We start from the raw sequence: 23,048 nt of genomic DNA, 5'->3' as shown, positions 1-23,048 counted from the left end.
GGAGAGGGGTGATCTGTGCCTGACATGAGACCTAGCACTGAAGCACCCTGATGTTTATCTCTGTTGGTGTGTCAGGCCTGACATACAATAAAAGCTCGTACACAATCCAGGCTTCCTTCTTTGAGGGTTTTTGCAGCCCAATTGACCCACAGGACATCCTTAAACCACTTCATTTAAAAAAGAGAGTGAAGACAGATAAAGCATGGTCATTGCTTCTCTATCTTATGAACAGTTTTTACTTAAATAATGGAAGAAAAAATGAGGAGAGATGTGTCCTGTGAGTCAGTCGGAGTGTTCAAGAGCTGTAGGGCATCCTACAGTGGTGGCTGTGAGTCCACTGCCCTGTGAGCCCAAGGGCTGTGTGTGCAGGGTCATGGCAGAGGGAGGGAGTGGCTGCCTGGCACAGACTGGGGAGTCTCTGGGATGGCCCAAGGGTGGAGGATTTGGGGGATGTCCATTGGCTTGCCTTGGAGTTTGCTTGCAGCCAGGGTTCGCAGCTGGGAAAGCAGCAAGCAGGGCACAATGCCCTTTGTGCAGGTTCCTGACGTAGATAGCCAAAAATATCCTGTTTGAGCAGGCTAAAAATCCCTGAATGACAAAGTCCTGACAGCCAGGAGAGAGTGCTGAGGCAGTATTGCCAAATATTGGTTCCGGCTTTTTGTTCCCCTCTCATTCCGTGCTGACTGCTGAAGGGGGCAGGGTCGGGCAAGGGCCAGGGGTGTGATCTGGGTGCTGCTCTCACATTCCTGCTGAGCACAGAGCTGGGGCCATGGCCCAGCCTGCTCTGGCCAGTCCCAACAGCCCCGAGGGGACAGGGCAAAGGCAAAGCAGCTTCTTCCCAGCATTTAGCTCTGGAAACTGTACTGAAGAGTGCTGCCACCATGTCCAACCTACATCAGCCTTCACTCAGCCAAAAATGAATGTGAGAGGCTGCAAAGTATGAGCTGTTTTTCAGTGTGGTGTTAGGTTAGGCCCCAGGCTTCTTCAGAGAGGAAGTGAGAGTGATGAGTAGGACAGAGAGGGGAAGCAAAAAAGTAGGATGTAGTTAAGGAAAAACAACGCACAAAGGTCTTGCTTTGTGACACCAAGGAGAGGAAGAAGGTCAGGGATTTGGTCATGTGGAGATGTATTGCCTTTGGAAACCACAATTGTGTGGGACAGACTCACTCCTCTGAGAATACACATAGATGTGTTGTCCCACATGCTTTAAAAAAGGAACAGTTCTTCCCACCTAGGCTGCTCACCCACCTCTTCCTCTATGCCCCTGACAGCGATGACACAGCAATCATGTTAGGTACAGTTCCAAACTCTGCCTGCAGTTGGTTTGAAGCCATGTGTACCATGTTCTCACATGACTGTGGATGTGACAGATATCATAGCTGGGGAACTTTTTAAAAGAAACCCAAAGAATTTGTAATCAAGCTAAGGAGGAGTGCACAGGCAGGTTTTCATTGTGTGCCAAGTGCTCCTCAGGGCTGCGGTGACTCAGAGAGGCATGAAACTTGCCTGAGATGGCATAGGTTGCTTGGCAAGAGCAGGGGCTTGAGCCTCATCCATCAGACACAGAGAAAGGAGGTTCACCAGGGCTGGCAAAAAGCCAAAGCTACATGGTTTCTGATCTGGTTGGAATGGGGTTTCTTGTGTTCATCCCATGGTTTAGCCCTGCATATTAGCAGCATATAACGCAACTTTTAATGTTAGCTGTTCTATTTACGGTGCAAGATCAATGTGTTTGAAACCAGGGAAATGTTTTATGTCCTTGAACCTGGATCTTTGAGTCTTCCTGAATTGTTAATTCATCACAGTGCTTGTCACCTGCATCTGAACTCTCATGTAAGGGAACCTAGCTTATATTTGGGCAGTGATTCCAAAATCCTGTCCTAATTACTGTGTCCTTCACTGTTGGTGTTACTAGCCTCTTGTGGGCATATTCAGTAACCTTCTGGTCTGCTCTGTGTGTCTATCATGGTGAATTGTACAGGAGCTTCTCTGCTTGGAAGGGGAAAGAGGGATTTTGTGGGGGAATGCTAGAGAATTGAGTGTGTGAGTTACTTTCTGTGAGCCCCAGATGTAGAGTGAGTAAGTCACTAAAGCTAAGTGAAAGTGCAATGTGCCCTCCCCCACATCCCAACTCTGTCAGCTTGGGCTTAATAGATTAATCCCTTAATGAATGTGGCCAGAAGAGGGCTTTGAGGCACTGAAAAAGAGTCTGGGATGACTCTCAAATGAAAAACATAAGCCACAACATATTTGTCTTGGTGGTGGTTTGTTTTCTAACTCCTCCATAGTTTGTGTTTTGAAAACAAATGTCACAAATACCACTGAGGCTCTTTTATTTGAAGTTCGTGAGTGAAATCAGTTAATGACATAGATTTGATAACTCTTAGATTGAAGAGGATAATTTTTTTCCCCCAAAATATTATTTTAAATCTGATTTTTTATCCTAAGCCACAAAACGATCAAGAGGAGTAAACTTTACCAGGCTAGAATAGTATATCTCAAGTTACTTCTTTCTGCAACATTAAGCAGTGTCTGTGGTCTGAGAGCAAGACATGCTGTAGCAGTCAGTGTTCTCTGGGTCAGCCATCCATTAAACATTTTGTCCCCTCCAATTTTTACTCTCTCCTTCCCTGGTCAGTTCTGAAAATGGACAAGTGCTTTTCACCCCTTGCCCTTGCTCTTGGGCCCTCTGGAGGCACCTGTTGTTTTTTGGTTCAGTTTGGTACAAGGCTGTCCCTTTGCTCCCTAAATCTCTGCTGCAGGCTGTTTGCAGTGACCAGGAGTATTTATATGATATTCCTCTGCTGTGGGGTGGCAGCTCCCTCTGAAGGACCTCATGGAAGAGCGTCCAGGTGGGACATGCCTGTGGGAGTGCAGTAGGTGAGAGGCATGGCACAAGGAGGACCTGCAGTGAAAGAACCATGACAAATTACAGGGTTTTTCCCCTCTTGCCATCCTGCAGTCAGTTCTTTCCACTCCTTCCTACCCTTTGGTTTTCCCTGAGCTGGGTGAGTCATGCTTTCCAGTCCTGCCTGCCCTCTTTTCTGAGTCAGCTTCTCTCAGGGAATTGTCGCTTGCTCTTGGCAAGGCAGCTATTTCTGTCTCTAGCTGTTTCTTCCTTCTAATGGTTTCATATCTTTCTGCTCCACATTTGTGTATTTTCCCCTGTGTAGTATTATTATTATTTGCTTTTTCTGTGCCTTGCTTTTGCCCTTGCTAAGTAAAATTAGAAAAAGAAAGTTACTTTACTGAAAAAATACCCTGTCTTAAAAATCCAATGAAAAATATCAGGTGCTCCAGTAACAAGGTGATATTATAATTACTTTGCATTGTTGTAAAATGTGTTCAACATATGTGTATCTTCCAACTCCAGAAGTTTCATATCTGCTGGTTGAAATGTAGGTTCCCTGTGTTAACACATTTCTTCCTGATGTCCTGTTGCCCATGTTCTTGTGCACAACAAACATTGTTACAAGTAGATATTTTCATTTGGGGCTGGAGTCATGACTTTTCATCCTGCCTTGCCACACATCAGCCATGGCAATTTTACACATCTTTCTTTTCTTGTCAGACTTGGATTTTCCTTTTCTTTGCAGCAGGTACTCACCTCTTTGCACAGGAGGGGGCTGACCTCCATCACATATTCAGCTCATAAAAATGTCCCCTGTTGTGGCAACTCACTCAGGGTCACCAAATGTGGCAGTGTTCACAGGGGTCCCAGGACGAGGGAAGAGATGAGAATCTTGACTCCATGTTTCAGAAGTCTGATTTATTATTTTATGATATCTATTATATTAAAAGAAAATGATATACTAAGACTACACTAAAAGAAAAGAGAAAGGAGACATCAAAAGGGTAGCAAAGGAAAGGAATGGAATGATAATAAAATCTTGTGACTGCTCACAGCCTTGACACAAGTGGCTGTCACTGGTCATCAAGTAAAAACTATTTCACATGCTGGGTAAACAATTCTCCAAATCACATTCCAAAGCAGCAAAACATGGAGAAGCTGAAGCTTCTCAGGAGAAAAGATCCTGGCAAAAGGATTTTTCATAAAATATGTCTGTGACACCCTGTGATTTCTGGAGTCAAAGCACCTGAGCTGCCCTAACTCCAAAGGCAGTGACACCTGGGAGAATGGATGAGCTCCGTGGTGCTTCAGGTGCTGCTCCTACTGCCTGTGGTGTTGGGCCATCTGTGCCTCTTTGGGGCTGCAGCCTCCCCTCTTTGCAAAGAGAGATCTTGACCCCTTGTGGAGGCGCTCAGAAGCCCCTCAGTCCCCAAAGGCAGCAGGTTTTGCTTCCCAGCTGCTGCAGGAGAGAGCAGGGCAAGGGTCTGGATGAGGCCCCGCCCTGACGTGTGTTAGACAAGACTGAGGGCAGCACGGGCCTTCAGAGAGCAAACAAATAGCAGCCCCAGCTGGAACAAACCATCCTGATTTCAAACAGAAGTATCAGCCCATCAAGATTATCAGTTGAACATGTTCCAGTGATACAATGCATCTGCCAACAGGAAGATGGAGCCCACGCAGAGTTTCCTGCCTGCGGGGCGGGAGGAAGGTTTTGAATGTATCACCTTTGGGATGGAGATGTTCTCTCCCACCTCCCTCCTGCAGCTTGCTGGGGCAGGACAAGGGTGGGGATAAAGTCTGAGGATGTTCTGTTTGTTTTTAACATCTATGTTCCAGTGCAGGAGGCAATGGGCACACAACAGGCAGAGGAACCAGTGGTCCGGTGCTTTTGCCTTGTTGGTGCCAGCTGCTGGAAATTGTATCAGTTAGCTGCATTGGGAAGGGGCAGCACAAGGCACTGAAAGTGACAGGTGTTTGCTCTGGAAAGATTTGGGTGTCCTGTCCTTGCTCACCATGTTTGATATGCATGGTGAGTCCTGGCCCATGCCACTGCTGAAAGAAGAAAGGAAAAGGGATTATGATTAAGATGGATCTACTCACATTTTAGGAAAATCCAGGACAACTTTTTTATACTGAAGGTTGTTTTTATCTACTGTAGCAGGTGACTATTTCACACCTAATACATCTGTGAAAAATGAGACTAATTTTTTTCCTTTCTATTTTTTTTATTTTACATATAACCCCCTTCCCATTTTAAGCAGGCTCCTGGCTGTATGGAGCTTTGACACTGACACCCTGTGAAACTCATTCCAACCTTTCTGAGGGCAAAGTCCTGCTGAAAGCCAGCCATTTGCCAAGGAGAGGTGTTTGTCCTGCACCACCTACCAAAGGCTGGAGCTATTTTTTTTCCTGTGAGACACTGGATCTCTCTTTTTTCCTCTGTGAATGCTATGCTTATCCAGTTTAGCCAAGACAGAAGAGGGATAGTGAGATGCAGCTCAGTGCCTGTGGCCACACAGGCAGCATTGCAGGCAGGAGGTGGGCAATGAGAACCTGACCCTGGCAGGCAGGAAACCCCACTGGGAAACCTGCAGGTTTCTCTTCACCCAATTGTTGCCCAGCACTTTTTCATTATTCTTATCTCATATCAGTATTTTCTAGACCCTTTTTTGGCAGTATTACACCAGCCTGGGATTTCCTGCCAGCCTCTTTAGCAGGGGAGGGAAGTCCTCAACCAGGGCTTACCCCACCTGGGAAATTCCACTGTGCAGAAAAAGTCCAGGGAGCCATGCTCGCGCCACTGTCCTCCTCCACCCTGCTTCCTCTCACATGTCACAACATCCCTGCTTCCTGTCAACCAGAGCCAAAAGATAAGTGGTGTGCAAGCCACTGCACTAAAGGTGCCCTGTGGGTACTCAGCCAGAAGCTGAAAGAAACTTGTGGGGTGTTGTTTAGGGTTTTGGGGTGGTTTTTTTCTTCTTCTTTTTTTTTTTTTTTTTTTTTTTTGCGAACAGAAAGCCAAAGTAAGCAGGACTTTTGTGAGGGAGGGGAAGAAAAATTTCCTTACCACTGCTTCTCTGTTTCACACCTTTAAACCTCAGAGGAACTTCTCAGTCATTCACACGGGCATGGCCATAAGGAATGATCAGTTGCCAATGGGGTGCCAAGAACTGGCTCGTTTTCCATAGAACTATTCCTAACTTCACTCCAACATGAAGGTATGCTGGTATAATTTTATTTGATTTATTGCTTAGAAAACCTAATTGATTGAAACAATATTGGTTTCTAATAAGTTTTTTAAAATTTGTAATAACTTTGCAAGTGGCTTGTGCTGTAATAATCTGTGTGTTTTGGGGTTGAGTATGGAAGAATGGTTGGCTTCTGGGAAGGTAATGGGTGCCAGCCAAGAGCAAAGAAACCACAAAGAATGGTGTGATTTTTGAAAACCCTTGGTGAATCTGGTGGCAAAATACTCCTAAATAGCTTAGCTGTTCTGGGTGACTCTCTCTGAAACAATCTGCATTTTTAGGGGAGGGTGTAATAGCTTTCCAGAGGATGGATGGATGGATGGATGGATGGATGGATGGATGGATGGATGGATGGATGGATGGACGGATGGAAAGCTAACTTGGAGAGTATTGAATGGAAGAAACATTGTTAGTGGAAAAAGGTGTTTTGTATAATCTTGATTACAATTACAATCCTTTCCTGGCAGCTCATCAGTAATTTTGGGATAGCAGAGCACCATCAGCATATCAGCCTGTCAGCTTTAACAGGACAGGAGTACACTGTCATGGTGCAGTGTGAGACAACACAGGGAACCATATAAAAATAGGAATCTACACCTACTTTCTTGTAATTGAAAAAAAAAACAAACGGTGGGAATGAAAAGAATTAAGTTTAATGAGCTTAAAATTCACTTCAAATTTTGTTATGCTAAGGGGTTTATTAAACCAAACCATAAACTCCTTTTCATCACCTGGCGAGGGTTTCCCTGGTTTACCACACGGGGCTGATTATGCAGCACCCGGTTCATTAACCGTGCCCATCTCTAGCAGGCAACGAGGGCAGCTCAGCAGGAAGAGTCTTGCAGAGGATAAAATGGGGTCTGCTTTTCAGACCCCAAATGTTTGGGGGCAGGTGTGTGCCGTGATGACATTGGAGATGTGTGTGCTACTGGGGGTGGGTAGCTCGCGCGTGCTTCAGATGGAAGCCAGGGGATTTCAGCTGAGACGAGGAGGTTTGCTGGAGGCACACAGAGGGCAGGGAAAGGGAGACACCCTGGGCTCTCCCTCTGCCAGACTGGGTGACCAGCAGTCAGGGACAAATGTCACCTAGGGGTCATATTTCTGCTCCAAACAAAACTCCAGTATCAGCTCTGTGATCACGTTCCAGCAAGTGATTTTTTATTTTTGCTCGTTAGACTTCTATTTGCTTTCTTTGCAGCAAGCCACATTTCCTGTTGTATTTGGTGGCAGAGGGTGGGAGCAGGGTGTGTGCAGGGAGGAAATACCCTCTGTCACGGGGGGCAAGCACCAGCCAAGCCCTGGGCTGCTTGGGGCAGCCTTGTAGCCTGCCACCCTGGAGGTCGTGGTTGGGATATCATCATCATCATCATCATCATCATCATCATCATCATCATCATCATCATCATCATCATTGTCATCTTCAGTTGCTGGGAACAGGTCTGCAGCAGCAGTCCTGGGCACTGGGGAGCTTCCTTTCCCATCCCTGGGCTGCTCAGAGCAGCAGAGTGGCAGGAACAATCCCATCCCTTTGCTTCCTGCCCCGGTGCTCTGACCTGGCTTTGCTACTCATCTGGACTTTCAAGAGTAGCAAAACTCAGTCCTGGTGGTGCTGCTAAGAAACCCTGCTAAGAAACCCCTGTGTGACTTTATGTGTTGCCAGTCACAAACTTCTGAGACAAAACGTGCAAGACAGAAAAAGGAGCTGCTTTTACTTTTGCTTTCTTCTTGAGAAATTGGCAGGAAATTAAAAGGAAACTTAAACATCCATGGGCTGGCTTCTGTGGAGAGCAGCGTCCTGTCAGACAGGATGTGTCTGGCTTTGGAAGGTGTCTCTTCCCAGCTGGGAACTGGAGGAGGGAGCCAACGCCTGGGAACAGAGCTCTGCACAGTGCCCCACCAAATCAAAGAGTTTATTTCCAGCTTTCTTGATGTTTTATGCTAACTCGTGCACGATTTACATATTACTGTGAAGTTGTCATTACTGTCATGGATTTCTTTCTAAACCTGTAGCAGGTGGCTGTTAAGTCAATAGAAAGAACAGAGTATTTGGATCCTTTCTGTGATATTTGTATATTTTACGTAGACATCTGGGATTGAGACTTGTGTGACAGCAAATTCTGACCCATGGGAGGAGAGGTATTGTCCCAGCTGTTCCAGCACACTTTAACTGAAGATAAAACCTGCCTTAGTAGATGCAGTTCATCCTAAGCACCAAAAAAAATTTTGTGTCACTGTTTGGAAGGGACCTAACATTTTCCCTACTATGACAAAATTTTATTATTCTGCCTTGAATTAGGTGCTTTTTTCAATGAGAAAATTTCCTGTTCATTGAGTTTTTGTCTGACTACTGGAGGACAGCTCTATAGCTGAGTTTCAGGACTTTCCCAATGGTCAGATAGACATGTATTTTGAAAGCTGGGATTTCTCTAATGAATGGATGTCTGAACTGAAAGCATTTAAACTCTATCAGCTGGAAAACACAGTGAAATAAGCTCAAGACATTAGATGAGGGCATTCCCTTCAATGAACTCTACAGCGTCAACATGCTACAAGTGTTTTTTACTGGTTGTCTTGCTTCTGCCTGGACTTTCCTTCTCGTTAATCTGCACCCTTGAGCTGATGGTATGCACACAGGATGTGTAGGATTGTGCAAATCAGTGCTGAGGCTTCCTGCAGGTGTTGATCCCGCCACGCAAGTGCTGCACAGGCAGGCTGTAGAAATACTGAGATTGTGCCTGGGGTTTCTGGACTGGTCAGCTGTTAGACCTGCTGTCTGGTAGATGTGACTGGTTTGCCATGTCCAAGAAGAGCACAAATTTTCAAAATCTGCTTAGACAATGTTTTTGAGTGGAAAAATGCATGTTTGAGAAACCTGGATATATGGCAACCTTAATCTTAGATAGGTTACCTGCCACTACACACAAACTGAGTCTAGGAATGCAAGTGTCTGGGTAGAGAACAGTTCAAAAAATCATGTTTTTCTAGGTTCAAATCTCACTTTGAGATTTTTTCCTCCCACTCCTGTGCTGAAGTGTTGCAATGTGCATTGGGACAGCTCTGCAGTCCCTGTTAGAAAGTGGTTTTGTTTTACAGGTGGTTGAAGTGGTCCTTGTTTGTGGAAGGCAGGAACATTGAAATCAAAGTACACTAGAGCCCAGTTCATCTACCGTGCTTGCAGCACATGCTCCTGCATCTGACAGCAAAACATGAAATTAATGTGAGCTATGAATGTCAGATTTTGGCCCAGGTGGATCACCTGGGTTAGGAAGAAAAATGTCTTCAGCATGAGCAACAAGGAAAACTGATGCTGACCCTTCCAAACCTACACTGTCTCCCTAGCAGCACTGAGAAACTGTGCCAACTCCCTTTCTAAACTGGAATACCACAACAAGCCACATACTTTGAGGCAAGAAGATGCACTCTCTACCTCATCTATGCACACACAGTATCCTTTAGGATAGGTGACATATGACGTTGCCCTTTGCTATGGGGAAATGGCCTCCTGCTCCTTGTTTACACGCTGTGACATCAGTGGTGTGTGTGTTTCTCCCCTGCTGCAAGGCACTAATGAACTAATGAGACAGGTAAGCTGCTGAGAAAACATGACTAACCAGGGTAGTGAGTATGTTGGGAAGAATGTCCCCAGACATGAGGTATATATACAAGGAAACTGCTTTCACAGAACTCAGGTCCTCTCTGCCAGCTTTGCAACACTTGCTGGGTTTAGGGTTTCTTTTCTTCTGTACTGATTTCAGCTGGTTTACATACACAGTGTTGAAAGATCTACTTAGGAGCAACCCACTTTTTTTTAAATTTACTTTTTTTTTTTTTTTAATTTACTTTTTTTTTTTTAATATCAGATGGCTTGAGAGAAAAAAAAGCCGAATTGAGTGTATTCTCTGGATCAAAGGAGTAAGGCCCAAAAGAAATATGTTAAATAAGAAGTCTAAGTTTTTCCTTAATATGAAGAATTATACATGCCCCCTTTTGATGTTCAGGTTAATCCCAGAATGTCAGTCTTGGAGACCAAAGTCTCGGAAAAATGTAGCAATACAAGTATAGCAAAGAGGGGAGAAACACTAACTCCTCTGTACCAGCTTTTAGAGTTAAACCGTGTCATGGACCACTTCCAACCTGCTGACAAGTGCTCTCCAGAACCCTTAAAGCAAATGCAGGTACAGACCCCGGACGCTCTCTAGGAGTGAAATAGTTCCTGAGATTTTACCTCTGCTTTTCTCAATGCCAGTCTAGAAGCAAGGTGAATGTTGTGCTGCATGGTTTGGAGGTGTGTGCTGTTGGAAATGCTGCTGGGGTGCAGAGGTGTGGCAGTGCTGTTTGCACACCTCAGCTCGCAGCGTGCAGCAGGAGCCTCAATTACACCCAGTAGAGGATAGGGCATGTTTGACATCAACACAGCAAATATTCACTTGCATTAAGCAACTGGGTTGTAAACTACCATTTTTATGTCAAGTTTAAGAAATACCACGAAGGTCATGCTGCTCCAGAAATGTGTTGCAAAACCAAGTTCTTGTTTCTAGCAGTTTGTGCCCTGACACTTCACCTAGAGGCTGTCCCTTACTCCATGCTGCTGCTCAGGAGACAGAGTGAGGGGAGAGATTTATTCTGCTCCCAAACCTGCCAAACCAAGGCCTGCTCTGAGAGCTGGTATGTTCCTCACTCACACAGGGAGCTTGTACAGTGTGCCTGGCAGAGTGACTACGTGCTGCTCCACAGGGAAGACAAAGCTCCACTTACTAGGCTTGCTTTATTCATTCATTTATTTCTTTAAAGCCTACATTCCCTATAGCACTCACCCCAGTAGGTGCCCCGGGGACCAAGCAGTGCAGGCACACTGCATCTTTTCTCTGTGCTTGTTCTGATTAGGATGGCAAAGGGGATAAACATGACCTTGGTTAGCCTAGATGTTTAGCAGGTGGTTGAAGTCTAAGGTGCTGGTATTCAGCCTCTTTGCTTTCTCTAATGAGACCCCTACCCAGCAAGCACAAGCTTGAAGACAACTGGATTTTGGTTTTGTTCTTAACAAAAGTTTTTTCCAGATCCCATGAAGTAGTTCATGGGTGTGCACAAGTCACACTCTCAAAAGTTATTTCATTAATCAAATATATTGGATTAATCTAAACCAAGACTGATTGCTTTTAATGCTACAATACTGGGCTGTGCTCTGAAGAGAGGGAAGAGATGGAGTTTTCAGAAACAAGTGCATTCTGTTTCCTTTCTGTTGTTATTTGAGATACCAAGATAGGTTTATCTCACTTTTTGCAGGTGTATAGAAAAGTGGTTTCAGGACAAATGCTGCTGCTGACGGCCACTAGTTGGCATTATTGATACATCCCAGTAGGGAGCTGGTGCAATAAAAACATGGGCCGACAGCACATCGGGGAGCTGAGGTGGCTGCCTTGTGCTCACCTCGCAGCCTTCTCCAGATCTGAGGTTGGTGGGTTACACTGAATTACAGCTCGGCCAAAGGAGGCTGAAACCAGCTGGATGCCTTCCCAAGGAGAAGAGGTGACAAGTGCTTTTTTCTTTGGTCACCACCCTGCCCCAGAGGAACTTACTTTGGTTGAAGATGCCTCACAGGGTTTTGGTCACCACAGATGTTATGTAGTGTTTGGGCCAAAACCCAAAACCCATTAATGCTCAAGGTCTGCAGCATTAATAATTACAGCTTGTGGATGTGGAAATAATTTACCAGTAACTCTCAGAGAAGCAGTTTGAGAACACAGGGCTGCTGTGAGCCAGCACATCTTGTGCAACCAATGGGTGTGTGTATATTTTTGAAAGAGCCTTTTGTTATGGAGCTTGGTGGAATTAGACTTGTCTTAATCTGCTTTGCCTGGGAGTAGATTTATGCCAGGAGACCTGATAAATAAGATGTCACTGATGAAACAAGTATGAGCTCAGGTATCAAATTGTTGCCTGAAATGGATTTTGCTCGGTAAAAGGAGAGCAAGTCAACAATTCAACCTTCAGGGGAGTAGAGAGTTTGGAGTAGAAGAGAAAAAGAAATTCTATGCCCTCTTTAGGGAAAAAACCAAACACAAACTCATTAAATTGTTTTATAGAAGAGTTTTCATTCATATGTAGAGACTAATCTCCAATTAAATCCATTCCAAAATTGTTATTGAATAGCAAGGATAAAGGTGCTGCCTGTCCCTGCCTGCATGTGGTTTAGGAACCTTCTACGACACAGAAGAACTGCAATGAGACAAAATCACTTTTGGTTTGAAATCTCTTTTACTCTTGACATTTTAAAGGGAATGGCAGGCAACACGGATGACAAATCTAATTTTCTGGGTTATCAACTTCTCAGATTTGTATTACCATCCACTTGTTGAAAGACAAGATGCATTTTGTAGGACTTGCAGAGCCTCCTGTGAGATTGAAATGAGTGGCTTTCTGGGCTTCCTGGTAGGGACGAGAACACAAAAGTCCATCAGTTGCATCCACTTTGGAAAGTTGAGTTGTGGGTCCTCCTCACAGCCACTGAATGTGCAAAGAGCATTTGTGGGCTCCAGGATCTCTGAGCACCAAGTGCTTTTCAGTGAGGAGAAAAGCATCTGCTTAAGGTTAAGGTATCATAACTGAGGTCTAAGGCTTAACATCAAACCCTCTCCTTGCTTAAAACACACAGCCTGGTTTAATAAATCCTCACGTGTGTAAAGTGCTTTGTTAAATGAGGGAGAAGGTGTGCTTGGGGGTGAGTTTCTGCTCAGGGAGCAAATAAATTTTTACCTCTATTGGGGTATTTTTGCCACTACTTGGCATCTGATTTTGTTTTATGGGTTCTACTTACAAATTTCACTCCGGCTGCATAGATTCAATCTATGGTGTAAAACAACAGTTTTTGGAGTAGAAACCGGCCAAGACAGTTCTCAGCAAAACTCTTTGTTCACTTGATGGTGGGAGAAATATTTGAATAATATAAAGCAATTCCCTCCTGCCTCCTCGTGGGCTGATTAATATAATTTCATATTGCACTTGACCTGTGCTATTCAATACAATTAAAACATATAAATTATAGACCTCCAGTTTGCATAATATACTTTAGAAAGACCATGTAAGACCATGTTGTTCTACTACATATTTATTGGAGCAGCCACAGCGCTAAAAACATCCTAATCTCAACCTTGTGGGCAAAATTGCTCACTTGTACTTTAGAAGATGGTGACTTCAGTGGAAATGGGAAAGCAGAAATATTTGTTTGAAAAGTAGAAACCCAGGAAGTCTTCCTGAGAACATCGGTAATAACTCAGTGATGTTAACAGTAATCTCACAGTTTCGCCCACTTTTTGTTTTGGCATTGTGTTGCTTTCCCGCTTCTCCCCAAGAAGAAGGTTGAGGTGGCCTCGACAGAGAGGCTCTTGCCACCACATTATGGTGCAAGCTACAACCAAAATCACTCGCTGTCTGCCCCTGCCTACTCCACACCGGGTAAGAGCAACACAGATGACTCATCTCAATTGTGAGTAACTGCTCACGCTCCCCTTCTCGCTGGATGCTGCTCATGGGATGCACATGACCAAAAAGTCTCTGTTCTTCCACACCTGCATCCTGGAGCCAAGGACTGGCAGGATTGGAGCAGAAGTGTGAGGGATGCCTCCAATGGGGACATGAGGTGGCATCAGCAGCGGTGGGAGGCCGAGGGAGATTCTGCTCATTCCCACCTCTGCAGCTCCATAAGCGGGAAGTAATTTGCGGTTGCATGCGTTGTGAGCGAGGGTTGCCCAGGCTGCATCTGGACAACGCTCTCAGGCTCAGTGGGATTCTTGGGGTGTCCTGGGCAGGGCCAGGAGTCGGACTCGATGGTCCCGATGGAGCTTTTCCAACTCAGGATATCCTGTTATGCCGCGAAGCCCACGGGGGGAAGCTTGGCGGACAAGGCGTGAGGCGGCGGCACCCCGGACCGTGACTCCCCGCCGGGCCCTCACGGGCAGGCTCCTCCCGCCGCCCTGACGGGAAGCGCGGCCCCGCCCGGCGGGCCCCTCCCGCGGGGGGCGGACCCGGTATAAGCGCGGCCGCGGCCCCGCGCCCCCAGAGCCGCCGCGCCGCCCGCCCAGCCCTGGCCGTACCCGCGCTCGCTCCGCCGCCCGCCGCCCCGCGCCGCCGCCCGCCGCGCCGCACCGCCATGATCGTGGAGAGCAGCCGCGACGCGGCGCCCGATGGCGGCGACGGCGGCGCCCTCAGCAGCCCCATCAACCTCGCCTACTTCTACGGGGCCTCGCCCCACTCCAGCGAGGGCAGCTGCTCGCCGGCGCACTCCTCCGCCCCGGGCTCGCCGGGATCCGACTCGGACCTCTCGGTGAGCAGCCGCGGCGGCGGCCGGAGGGACCCCCGGGGCGGCCCCCGCCCCGCTCTGCAAGGTACGGCGGGTCCCCGCGGCGGCCCCGGCCCCGGGGGGTGGCGGGGAGAGCGCGGAGCCGCGGGTCCCGCTCCGTCCCCTCGGGGGCGAAGCCGGCCGCCGATCCTCCCGCGTGGGAAAGCGGCCGAAGCGGGGAAAGGCGGGCGCGTTTGGCCGGCGCTTCGTGCCCGGTGCCGCGGTGCTCCCATCCGGGCAGCGGGAGCGGCAGGGCGGTCCCCGGGCAGCGAAGGAGCCGCACGCCCGTGGGATGGCGAAGGGGTACGCGGAGCAGCTCTCTGGCTCCTCTCGGCTAAACCAGGCTTTAGGTGCCTTTCCACGAGACTTTCTAGTTTGTTTGGGTCTTTTTTTCTATATTTATTATTAAACGTGTACGAAACGGGTGGCTTAAGTTCGGGTTCTGTTTTCGTGTCTCCACAGTTGAACAACACATGGGGGGGGGGAAGCAGCACAGAGGACCTTTCCAGGGGGTCCGTGTGAAGAACTCCGTGAAAGAGCTCCTGCTGCACTTCAGGAGCAGCAAGCAGATGTCCTCGGGTCCTGCCACCGAGGAAAGCAAGGTAACCGGCAGCTTTCTGCACTGACAGGCTTGATTTTAATGGTTACTGGCAAGAAAGCACTTTGCGGTAATGCTAGAAATGAGCTTTATCTGCTGTGGATGGAACCAGTGTTTTTCCTTTTCAACGCATAATGGAAAAATGCAGCTGGGACGAAATCAGAAAGAAGGTTTGCCATGAGAGAAGGAAGCATTTAAAACTGTTCTTACTGAGCTTTATTTTCTAAAGAGAGTCTGGATAAAGATACATTTGTGTTGCGAAACCACAGAAATTCCGTGTTGGCTGGAATGAGATCATTCATTGGAAGGGTTAGGGATTTTTCTCAGATTTGTTTGTCATACTGTTGTGCCTCTCTGTGCAAAGCACACAGTGTAAAGGTAGACCCTTTCAGTCTGAAAGGACAAAAAAATTACAGGAAATTCTGAGAAGATTAAAGAGTGTTTTTGATTTGATTAGATTCTTTTTTGTGAGTGTGTGTTTAAAAGCTTCCTAGTTAAGTGTTTTCAGAGGAAGGTATTTGCATAGGAAAGTTCATGGCATTAAAGAATTGTAAAATTGGCTGGGTTATTAATGTTTCAAAAAAATCCTCTGGTCTCTGGAAGGAATAATGTATTTCTCTAGATTTTCTGGAATTTTGTGGTATTATAACAAATGGCCTGAAAAGCCCAAATAAAAACAGTGGGTTTTATTTAAGTTTCATTAAACTCTTTCCATTTTCTAACCTTAATTAAAAGCAATTAAGTTAGGGTTAGACAACCACGTACTAGAATTATTCTAAGGTATATTCTGTGTTTATAGAAGGAAGTCACGGCTGCCTTCTTGTTGTTGTTGGGGTTTTTTTTGGTGGATTGTTTTTTGTGTTTATTTGTTTCTGTTTGTTTTCCCCCAGAAATAACACTATAATAACAGAAGTTTTTGGATTTTTCTTAACAGGCACAAGGAGGATTGGTGAACTACGAACCATACACAGGTAGACCATTTTTTAATACATACCCTGCAGTAACATTTTAAATCAATTGTAAGAGTAACCTCCAAATGGATTCTGAATTTATTTTCTTTTCATCAGAACTGAAGAGCATACTGAGCCACAGTGGCAAAAGGAAGGCTCCTGAACTCCTTTCTGATGGACCTTCTTTCAAACGCCAAGCGAATGTTCACCCTCATCTCCTGGTAAGACTGTAGTAATTTTTTTCCATGCCTTTATTTTTCAGTTTGCTTTGTATGCTCATAAACTACCAGATACAATTATACCTCTAATTTTCTGGGGCTTGTTTTGATTTGCCTTGTGTTGTTTTTTTTCCCCCACCTGTCAGACCCCACCCCAGACACCAACTTCTATGGATAGCATGGAGGAGACCCATAAAGCTGACCCAAAGCACGAGAGCAGTTCTGATCTGCTTCAGAACATTATAAACATCAAGAACGAGTCGAGCCCCATTTCCCTGAACACGGTGCAGGTGAGCTGGTTGCACTCAGTCTCCAGCCACGGCTCTCCTGCCGAGCAGTACCAGGACAGCCCGGGAACACAGGCGTTCTCCCCATCCCAGAAGTACCAAGCATTCCAAGACCACACCAGCCAGCACATGCTTGATCCACCACAGCATTACCAGTTCCCTGCGTCCCAGAGCCAAGATTTGCCTCAGAGTTATCCCTCAGATGCCTCCTCCCTGGACTACAGGCCGTTTGTTGGCAGTGACCAGTCTCCTGCCTACCAGCAGAGCACCTTTGAGAGCCACGAGCTGCCGTACTGCCCGTCGCAGAGCTTCTCCTCCCTCCTGAACGACTCGGAGGGCTCGGACAGCATCTCCGCTCCCCTCCAGCCGCTGAGCAGTGCCCACCCCCAGGCTGAGGTTGCCCCTCATGCCCCCAATTTCAGCTTGCTCTCCAACAACCTCTGTGGTAGTCTGGAGCGCAGCATCTCTCTGGCTACTCTCAATGTCTCGCTGCCTGACCAAAATGTTGCCAGGAGCACGACGCAGCTGGGCAAGTCATTTTTTCAGTGGCAAGTGGAACAGGAGGAGAACAAACTGGCTAACATCTCTCAAGACCAGCTCCTTGCAAAGGACGCCGATGGAGACACGTGAGTGCTGTTTATCTTGGTGTTTCTTCTGTGGGAGGTTGGGGAGTGTTTCTGTTTGGGTTTGGGCAGACTGTGGGTTTTAGTGAAGCAGTTCAATAGCTGTGTTTGTGTCACAAGTGCAGTGGTTTGGCTGATCAAGGGAAAGGTGTGGCGTTGCTGATGGCTGCCATGCAGAGCTCCAGCACACTTGAGTAGATGTATTTTCTAATTTCAGGAGCTTATTGTTAGACTTGGTTAAAAGGGGAGTAAAACATTCTAATTTAGATACTTTAAATTGCCCTGATAAGAAAATGCCCATGTTCCTGTCTTAGTTATGCAGAGGAGGTCTGAAGCTGGCAGCATAGTACCTCTTCTAGACATTTGGTTCTCTGCTGTCTTCAGCCCTGGTTTGTGTCTTGTGGTGTAACTCTGTTCCCTCTCTTTTCTGCAGCTTCCTCCACATTGCTGTGGCCCAGGGCCGTCGAGCACTCTCCTATGTTCTTGCAAGGAAGATGGCTGCCCTCCACATGCTGGATATCAAAGAGCACAATGGCCAGGTGAGGTTCTGAAAAAAGTCTTTGCACCTGCTTTTTGCACCTGAGTGCTTCTGCATGTCTGAACCCTGGGAAAGATGTGGTGAAATGCTTATTTAATATTAACCCCAAGATTTAGCCTGCATACTAATATTAACCTTGAGCTATTAATACTTCTTCAGATCACCTTGAGCTGGTAAAACTATGTGCTCTGCTTCATTTTTCCTGGCTTCCTAGTATTCATAATCACTGCTTAAATAATACCAGGTAGCTGGGGTTTTTATTTGTTTTAGTTGCTCTTTCCTGTTAGAGATCAGATGACTAATAGTTTAAATTTTCTTCTTGATGTTTGCAGAGTGCTTTCCAGGTTGCTGTGGCTGCCAATCAGCATCTCATTGTGCAGGACCTGGTTAGCTTGGGGGCTCAGGTGAACACCACAGACTGCTGGGGCAGGACGCCGCTGCATGTCTGCGCTGAGAAGGGGCATGCCCAGGTCCTCCAGGTAAGAGCCAGGCAGGCACAGCTCTGCCCCAGCCACTGACTCTTACCCTTAGCTTGGGGAAACTCTGGAAACACCACCACACCAAAAAAAATGCTTCCTTTATCTTTCTGTCTGGGTAGCCTTGGGAGTCTGTCTACACATGGAGCTTAAAGTGGGACTGAATTTCTCAATGAGGTTCTCATCAACATTTTTGAGTAATTTTGGGGGAATCCTCTATTTTACCAAACCAAAACAGTAAGTCTCCTCTTAATCATAGGATCATAGAATGGTTTGGGTTGGAAAGGACTTCACAGATTTTCTGATTTTAATGCCCCTGCTGTGCTCAGTGACACCTTTCACTAGACCAGATTGCTTAGAGGCCCATTCAGCCTGGCCTTGAACACTTCCAGGGATGCTGTTATTTATTGCAACTTTATAACAGCTATTGCAGTAAGACAATAAACAAATTTGAAGCAGTATGTGATTTGGATAAGATGTAAATGTGTACCTGTTCCCACTTTTGTAGGCAATCCAAAAGGGAGCTATGGGAAGCAATCAGTATGTGGACCTTGAGGCAACAAACTATGATGGTGAGTAGTTAAGAGTTTATGATTTACAGAGTTACTGGATGGTACACTGTTTTATAGCTACTGATGGGAATGCAATAAAATGCAATATTTCCTTTTCAGATGGAAACTTACAGGTGCAGTTGACATATCTGTCAGATGAAAACGTGATTAGTCTGTGTCTGTCAGGAGCTCTTTCCTCTTCCATGTGATTGCTGTGTTTGGCATGGAGACCTTAGGTTGTAACTGGCCATTGTTAAAACATTGGAGTGCCAGCGTTGTGTCAGTGGATACAGTAGGCAGAATCTGGCAGTAGAAAGCTCTTCTGTTTGGAACCCTTTCCCATAAAATAGCTCTTTCTAATGTATAGTTTGTACAAAAATATATTAAAAATCGATTCTTTCATCATCTGCTGGCTGAGAGCTCACAGTAGGCTGCTGCCTCACTGTTCTCTTGATGGACAGTCCAGATCTCAAGCTGCTTGAGACCAGTCACTGTCACCTACAAATATGGAACCATCCCTGGACTTAATGAGAGTAGAAGCTCCTTTATCCAATCTCTGAAACAAGCAGCCAGTCAATACTTCTGTGTTGCATTTGTTCATTCATGATGATTTTTATGTGTTTTTTTGATGTTTAGGTTTGACAGCATTGCACTGTGCAGTTCTGGCCCATAATGCTGTGCTGCATGAACTGCAGAACTGTCAGCCACCTCACTCGCCTGAGGTCCAGGAGCTTCTGCTGAGAAACAAGAGCCTGGTAGAAACCATCAAGATCCTGATACAAATGGGAGCCTCTGTTGAAGCGAAAGTAAGTAAAAGGCCTTGGTCTGAAGTGCCAGATCCAGAGAGAATGTGGAAGCAGACTGTGTCCCTTTCTCCCATGCTGCATTTATTCAGAGCAGGGTATTATCAATGCAAACGAACCTGGGGAAGGAGGGAGTTGACAGTCTAATCTCTAGACTAAGAATGATGCTATGCTGGCTGCAGTGAGTGAGTGTTGTAAAAGTATGTTTGGAGCGCTCTGAGGTACCCATAGTAGTGGGGTGCTGATGACACCTTGTTCTTGAGCTGCAAATTTTAATTAAAAACTGCTTACCTGTGCAGTTCAGGTCTGTGCCGTGCCAGACCATTACTTAACCAAAATATCAAATATTACATTATGTAAGCTTACTTGCAGATGAGATCAGGTTCCATTGTTCGATAGATGTTGATATTAAAATATATGTATTCAGATTCACTTTTGATGAATTGTAGTGCAAGTATGTTTGCTCAACACTCTGCAGTTACTTTGCTTTCTATGTTTATTTGTCTGCATGTTCCCCCTGGATAGGTGAAGCACCTGCAGGGAAGACTAAACAGTTTCTTTTTTTGAAAGGATCGCAAAAGTGGTCGCTCCGCTTTACATTTGGCAGCAGAAGAAGCAAACCTGGAGCTCATTCGTCTCTTTTTGGAGCTGCCCAACTATCTCTCTTTTGTTAATGCGAAGGTATGGTGATTTTTCCATAATACAGATAGAGAAAGGAGAGGCTCATGCCCCCGCTTTTCCTTCATGGAGTTGCTTTGTGGTCCCCAGGCTTACAACGGCAACACAGCCCTGCACATGGCGGCCAGCCTGCAGTACCGCGTGAGCCAGCTGGACGCCGTGCGCCTGCTCATGCGCAAGGGAGCCGATCCCAGTGCCAGGAACCTGGAGAACGAGCAGCCAGTTCATCTGGTTCCTGATGGCCTTGTAGGGGAACAGGTAAAAAATTGACAGCAGCCCTCTCCTTCCCTCTGTCCCTGTCCACGCAAAAGCTGCGTTCCACTCCAGAACTTTCTTTGGGCTTTTGAGTTGCAGCTTTGAAGGAAAAGATTTAGCAAATACCATTTTATTCTTTAGATCTTCAGCTTCAACACCAAGATCAGGCAGAATATACAGACTGGAAATTTTAGGTTTCACGTGCAGCTTTTATTTTTTCCATCTTAAAAGCTTTTACCTGTCAAGATAGGCTTTGTTTCTGTAACCCTGCAACGTACTGGAGGCAATACTCCTTCTCTTGCTCATCTCACTATGGCCTGAGTTCATGCTTTTATTGCTCTTGTCAGAATTAGTCATGACAATTCTTAGGCCTGAGTAACAGAGGAAGAAAATCACTTTTTCCCACTTGATGAAAAAACTGACTCTTGACCTAAGATTAGTAACTTAAGCACAGCTGAGTTGCTGACTGTTGCCTTTCATTGGTTCAAATGCTGTAAAGTGGGATCACTTCTGGTGTGACTGAACTCAGGACCTAGGCTTGGATAAAGGAGTGCAAAACTGGATCTAGGGTGGGGTTTTTTCAGGACTTACTTCAAGATGATGAATACTGATGTTTCTGTCTTTCTCTCTTCTCCAGATAAGGCGTATCCTCAAAGGGAAGGCGATTCAGCAGAGAGTGTCGCCGTTTTAGGCTCCATGTTTCTTGGAGTTCAGCAACTTACACTCACTGTCAGTCAGGCAGTCCTAATCTATCTGTAAATAGAGCATTTGCCTGGTGTGGGCAAATGTTAGTTGTTTCTATGAAACAAAAGTATTTCGTTCACTATTATATAGTGGCTTACATAAGAGTAAAAAAGCCCCAAACCCAGCAATCAAATTCCTCCAACCAAAAGGGAATGCTTCATTCCCAAGTATGTGGAACATTTTCCTGGCTACCCATATTTTCTGTATTTCATAGCTATGGTGAGACTAATTTTATTTAAACAGCCATACAGGTAACTTCTAGACAAGGGCAATTCTTTGGGAGTTTTTTTTTTCTTTTAATTTTAGCAAGGGCTGATACAGGTCAAAATTGCAGAGGTTGTTGTGTTTTTAGTAACACTTAAATGCAAGAGAAATTAAATATTTTTGAAGTTGAACATTTATTTATGTAACTTTGCGGCTTTGTTCCAGTATCTTGTGCAGGATTGTATATAGTCACTGATGTTATTGTACAGCTGTATAGTTCTGTGAGTCTATTGATCACTTGGGGAAGGATCTGAAGAAACAAGTTCCTTGATCTTGAACTTGCAAATTGCATACAGAGTTATAATACTACACTGGTGCAAATCGGTTTAATTCTGTTGTTCTAAAAGACTGAGGTTGGAAAGTAGAGTTATGATAGGTTGTCCCTGGCACTGATTTGTGCATACTTTTGGAGTTGTGTAATAAAACATGAAAAGCTGTGCTTCCTCAGGGGACTGTGTCAGTTTTTCTCGTACCCAGTAGGTGTTTTTCTTGTGATAGAATAATAGATTGAGAGAGGAGGATCATTATTTTTATAGTATGTATGTAATGTGTACTTTTAATCCTGATTCAATGCAAGTGTTTCGCTGCACTTCACTGTTGATGCATACTGAAATCTCTCAATGTTAATTATAATACTTCAACATGTGTAAGCCTTCCTAGTGTTGGTGGGGCTTAAGCACATGCATAAGTAGCTTGCTGAATTGGGCTCTAGTTAATTCTAGAGACTTAAAGTTTTCCACCTCCTAAGCAGAGTTAGTCCATTCATGGTTTTACCTTATAGGTATAGTGGCTAGCAAAGTAATATTTGATGTTAACAGTTTTTCTATTTTTTAATAATTATTAATGGAAAATGTATACTAATGATGCTGTATACTTGTGTTCTGTTAGATAAAACTTCCTCCTGTCATTTTTCTGAATGTTCCATGCTGGGCTGTAATCCAGTAATATGTTCTCTGTATGATCTTTGTTCTTAAACTGTTTTTTTTCATCACATGCAGTTCTCTGTTGTAACCATTTAATTAGTCTGATTATGCTGTTTTGGCAAAGTATGTCTTGTAGACAAGCTAAATGAAAAAATCTGATATGCAAAGGCTTAGTTGCAATGTATTTCTTGAAGGGTTATGTGTAACTTGTGTTTGAATAAACATGCTCATTCAGTTCTGGTGGTTACTGTGTGTGATACAAATAGTGATGTAGTCAAGCTTGAGGTAAAACTGATTTAGCACATGGTAATAGCGTAAGGCTGAAAAGCTATTTGCTAAGATGAAATGAATTCTTACCATTGTGCTGGTTATTCTTTCTCTTGTTTGATGCCGGTGTTCTGGGTCATGCACTGTGCACTTGTGTTGTCTGGGAACTGAGTAGGTGTGCCCCAAATTGAATTTATAGTCCTCAGGTTGGAACCTGAACACGTGTCCCTGCGTACTGGAAAGAATGATAGCAGTTCTCACAATGTTATGGTCTCACCATGACTTCGCTGCCTTGGTCCTCAGTTCTGGCAGCTCAGGCACAAGAGTCACCCTAGCACAGGTGACAGTCTTTGTTAGGAAATAGCCCATCCCCATGTGTACAGCCCTATCTGCCTCACAGCTGGTGATGAGGTGGTTCTGAGCTGGCAGTGACCCTTTG

General features: G+C 45.4%; 1 protein-coding gene across 1 annotated transcript; it reads left to right on the top strand.

Moving 5' to 3' along the window:
- Nucleotides 1–14,245: 14,245 nt before the first annotated feature.
- NFKBIZ (NFKB inhibitor zeta) lies at nucleotides 14,246–22,578 on the top strand. Its single transcript, XM_036394743.2, has 12 exons — nucleotides 14,246–14,480; nucleotides 14,897–15,036; nucleotides 15,967–16,003; nucleotides 16,100–16,203; nucleotides 16,347–17,113; nucleotides 17,544–17,649; nucleotides 17,981–18,127; nucleotides 18,633–18,696; nucleotides 19,312–19,481; nucleotides 20,049–20,159; nucleotides 20,247–20,414; nucleotides 21,049–22,578. Exons 1-12 carry the CDS (start codon nucleotides 14,246–14,248, stop codon nucleotides 21,100–21,102), a joined length of 2,103 nt encoding a protein of 700 aa, XP_036250636.2. The 3' UTR covers nucleotides 21,103–22,578.
- The last annotated feature ends 470 nt before the right edge of the window (nucleotides 22,579–23,048 follow it).

Source organism: Molothrus ater, chromosome 2, assembly GCF_012460135.2.
Source record: "Molothrus ater isolate BHLD 08-10-18 breed brown headed cowbird chromosome 2, BPBGC_Mater_1.1, whole genome shotgun sequence".
Classification (NCBI taxonomy): domain Eukaryota; kingdom Metazoa; phylum Chordata; class Aves; order Passeriformes; family Icteridae; genus Molothrus; species Molothrus ater.
Note: the sequence above shows the minus strand (reverse complement) of the source record. Positions and strands in the feature narration are given on the sequence as shown.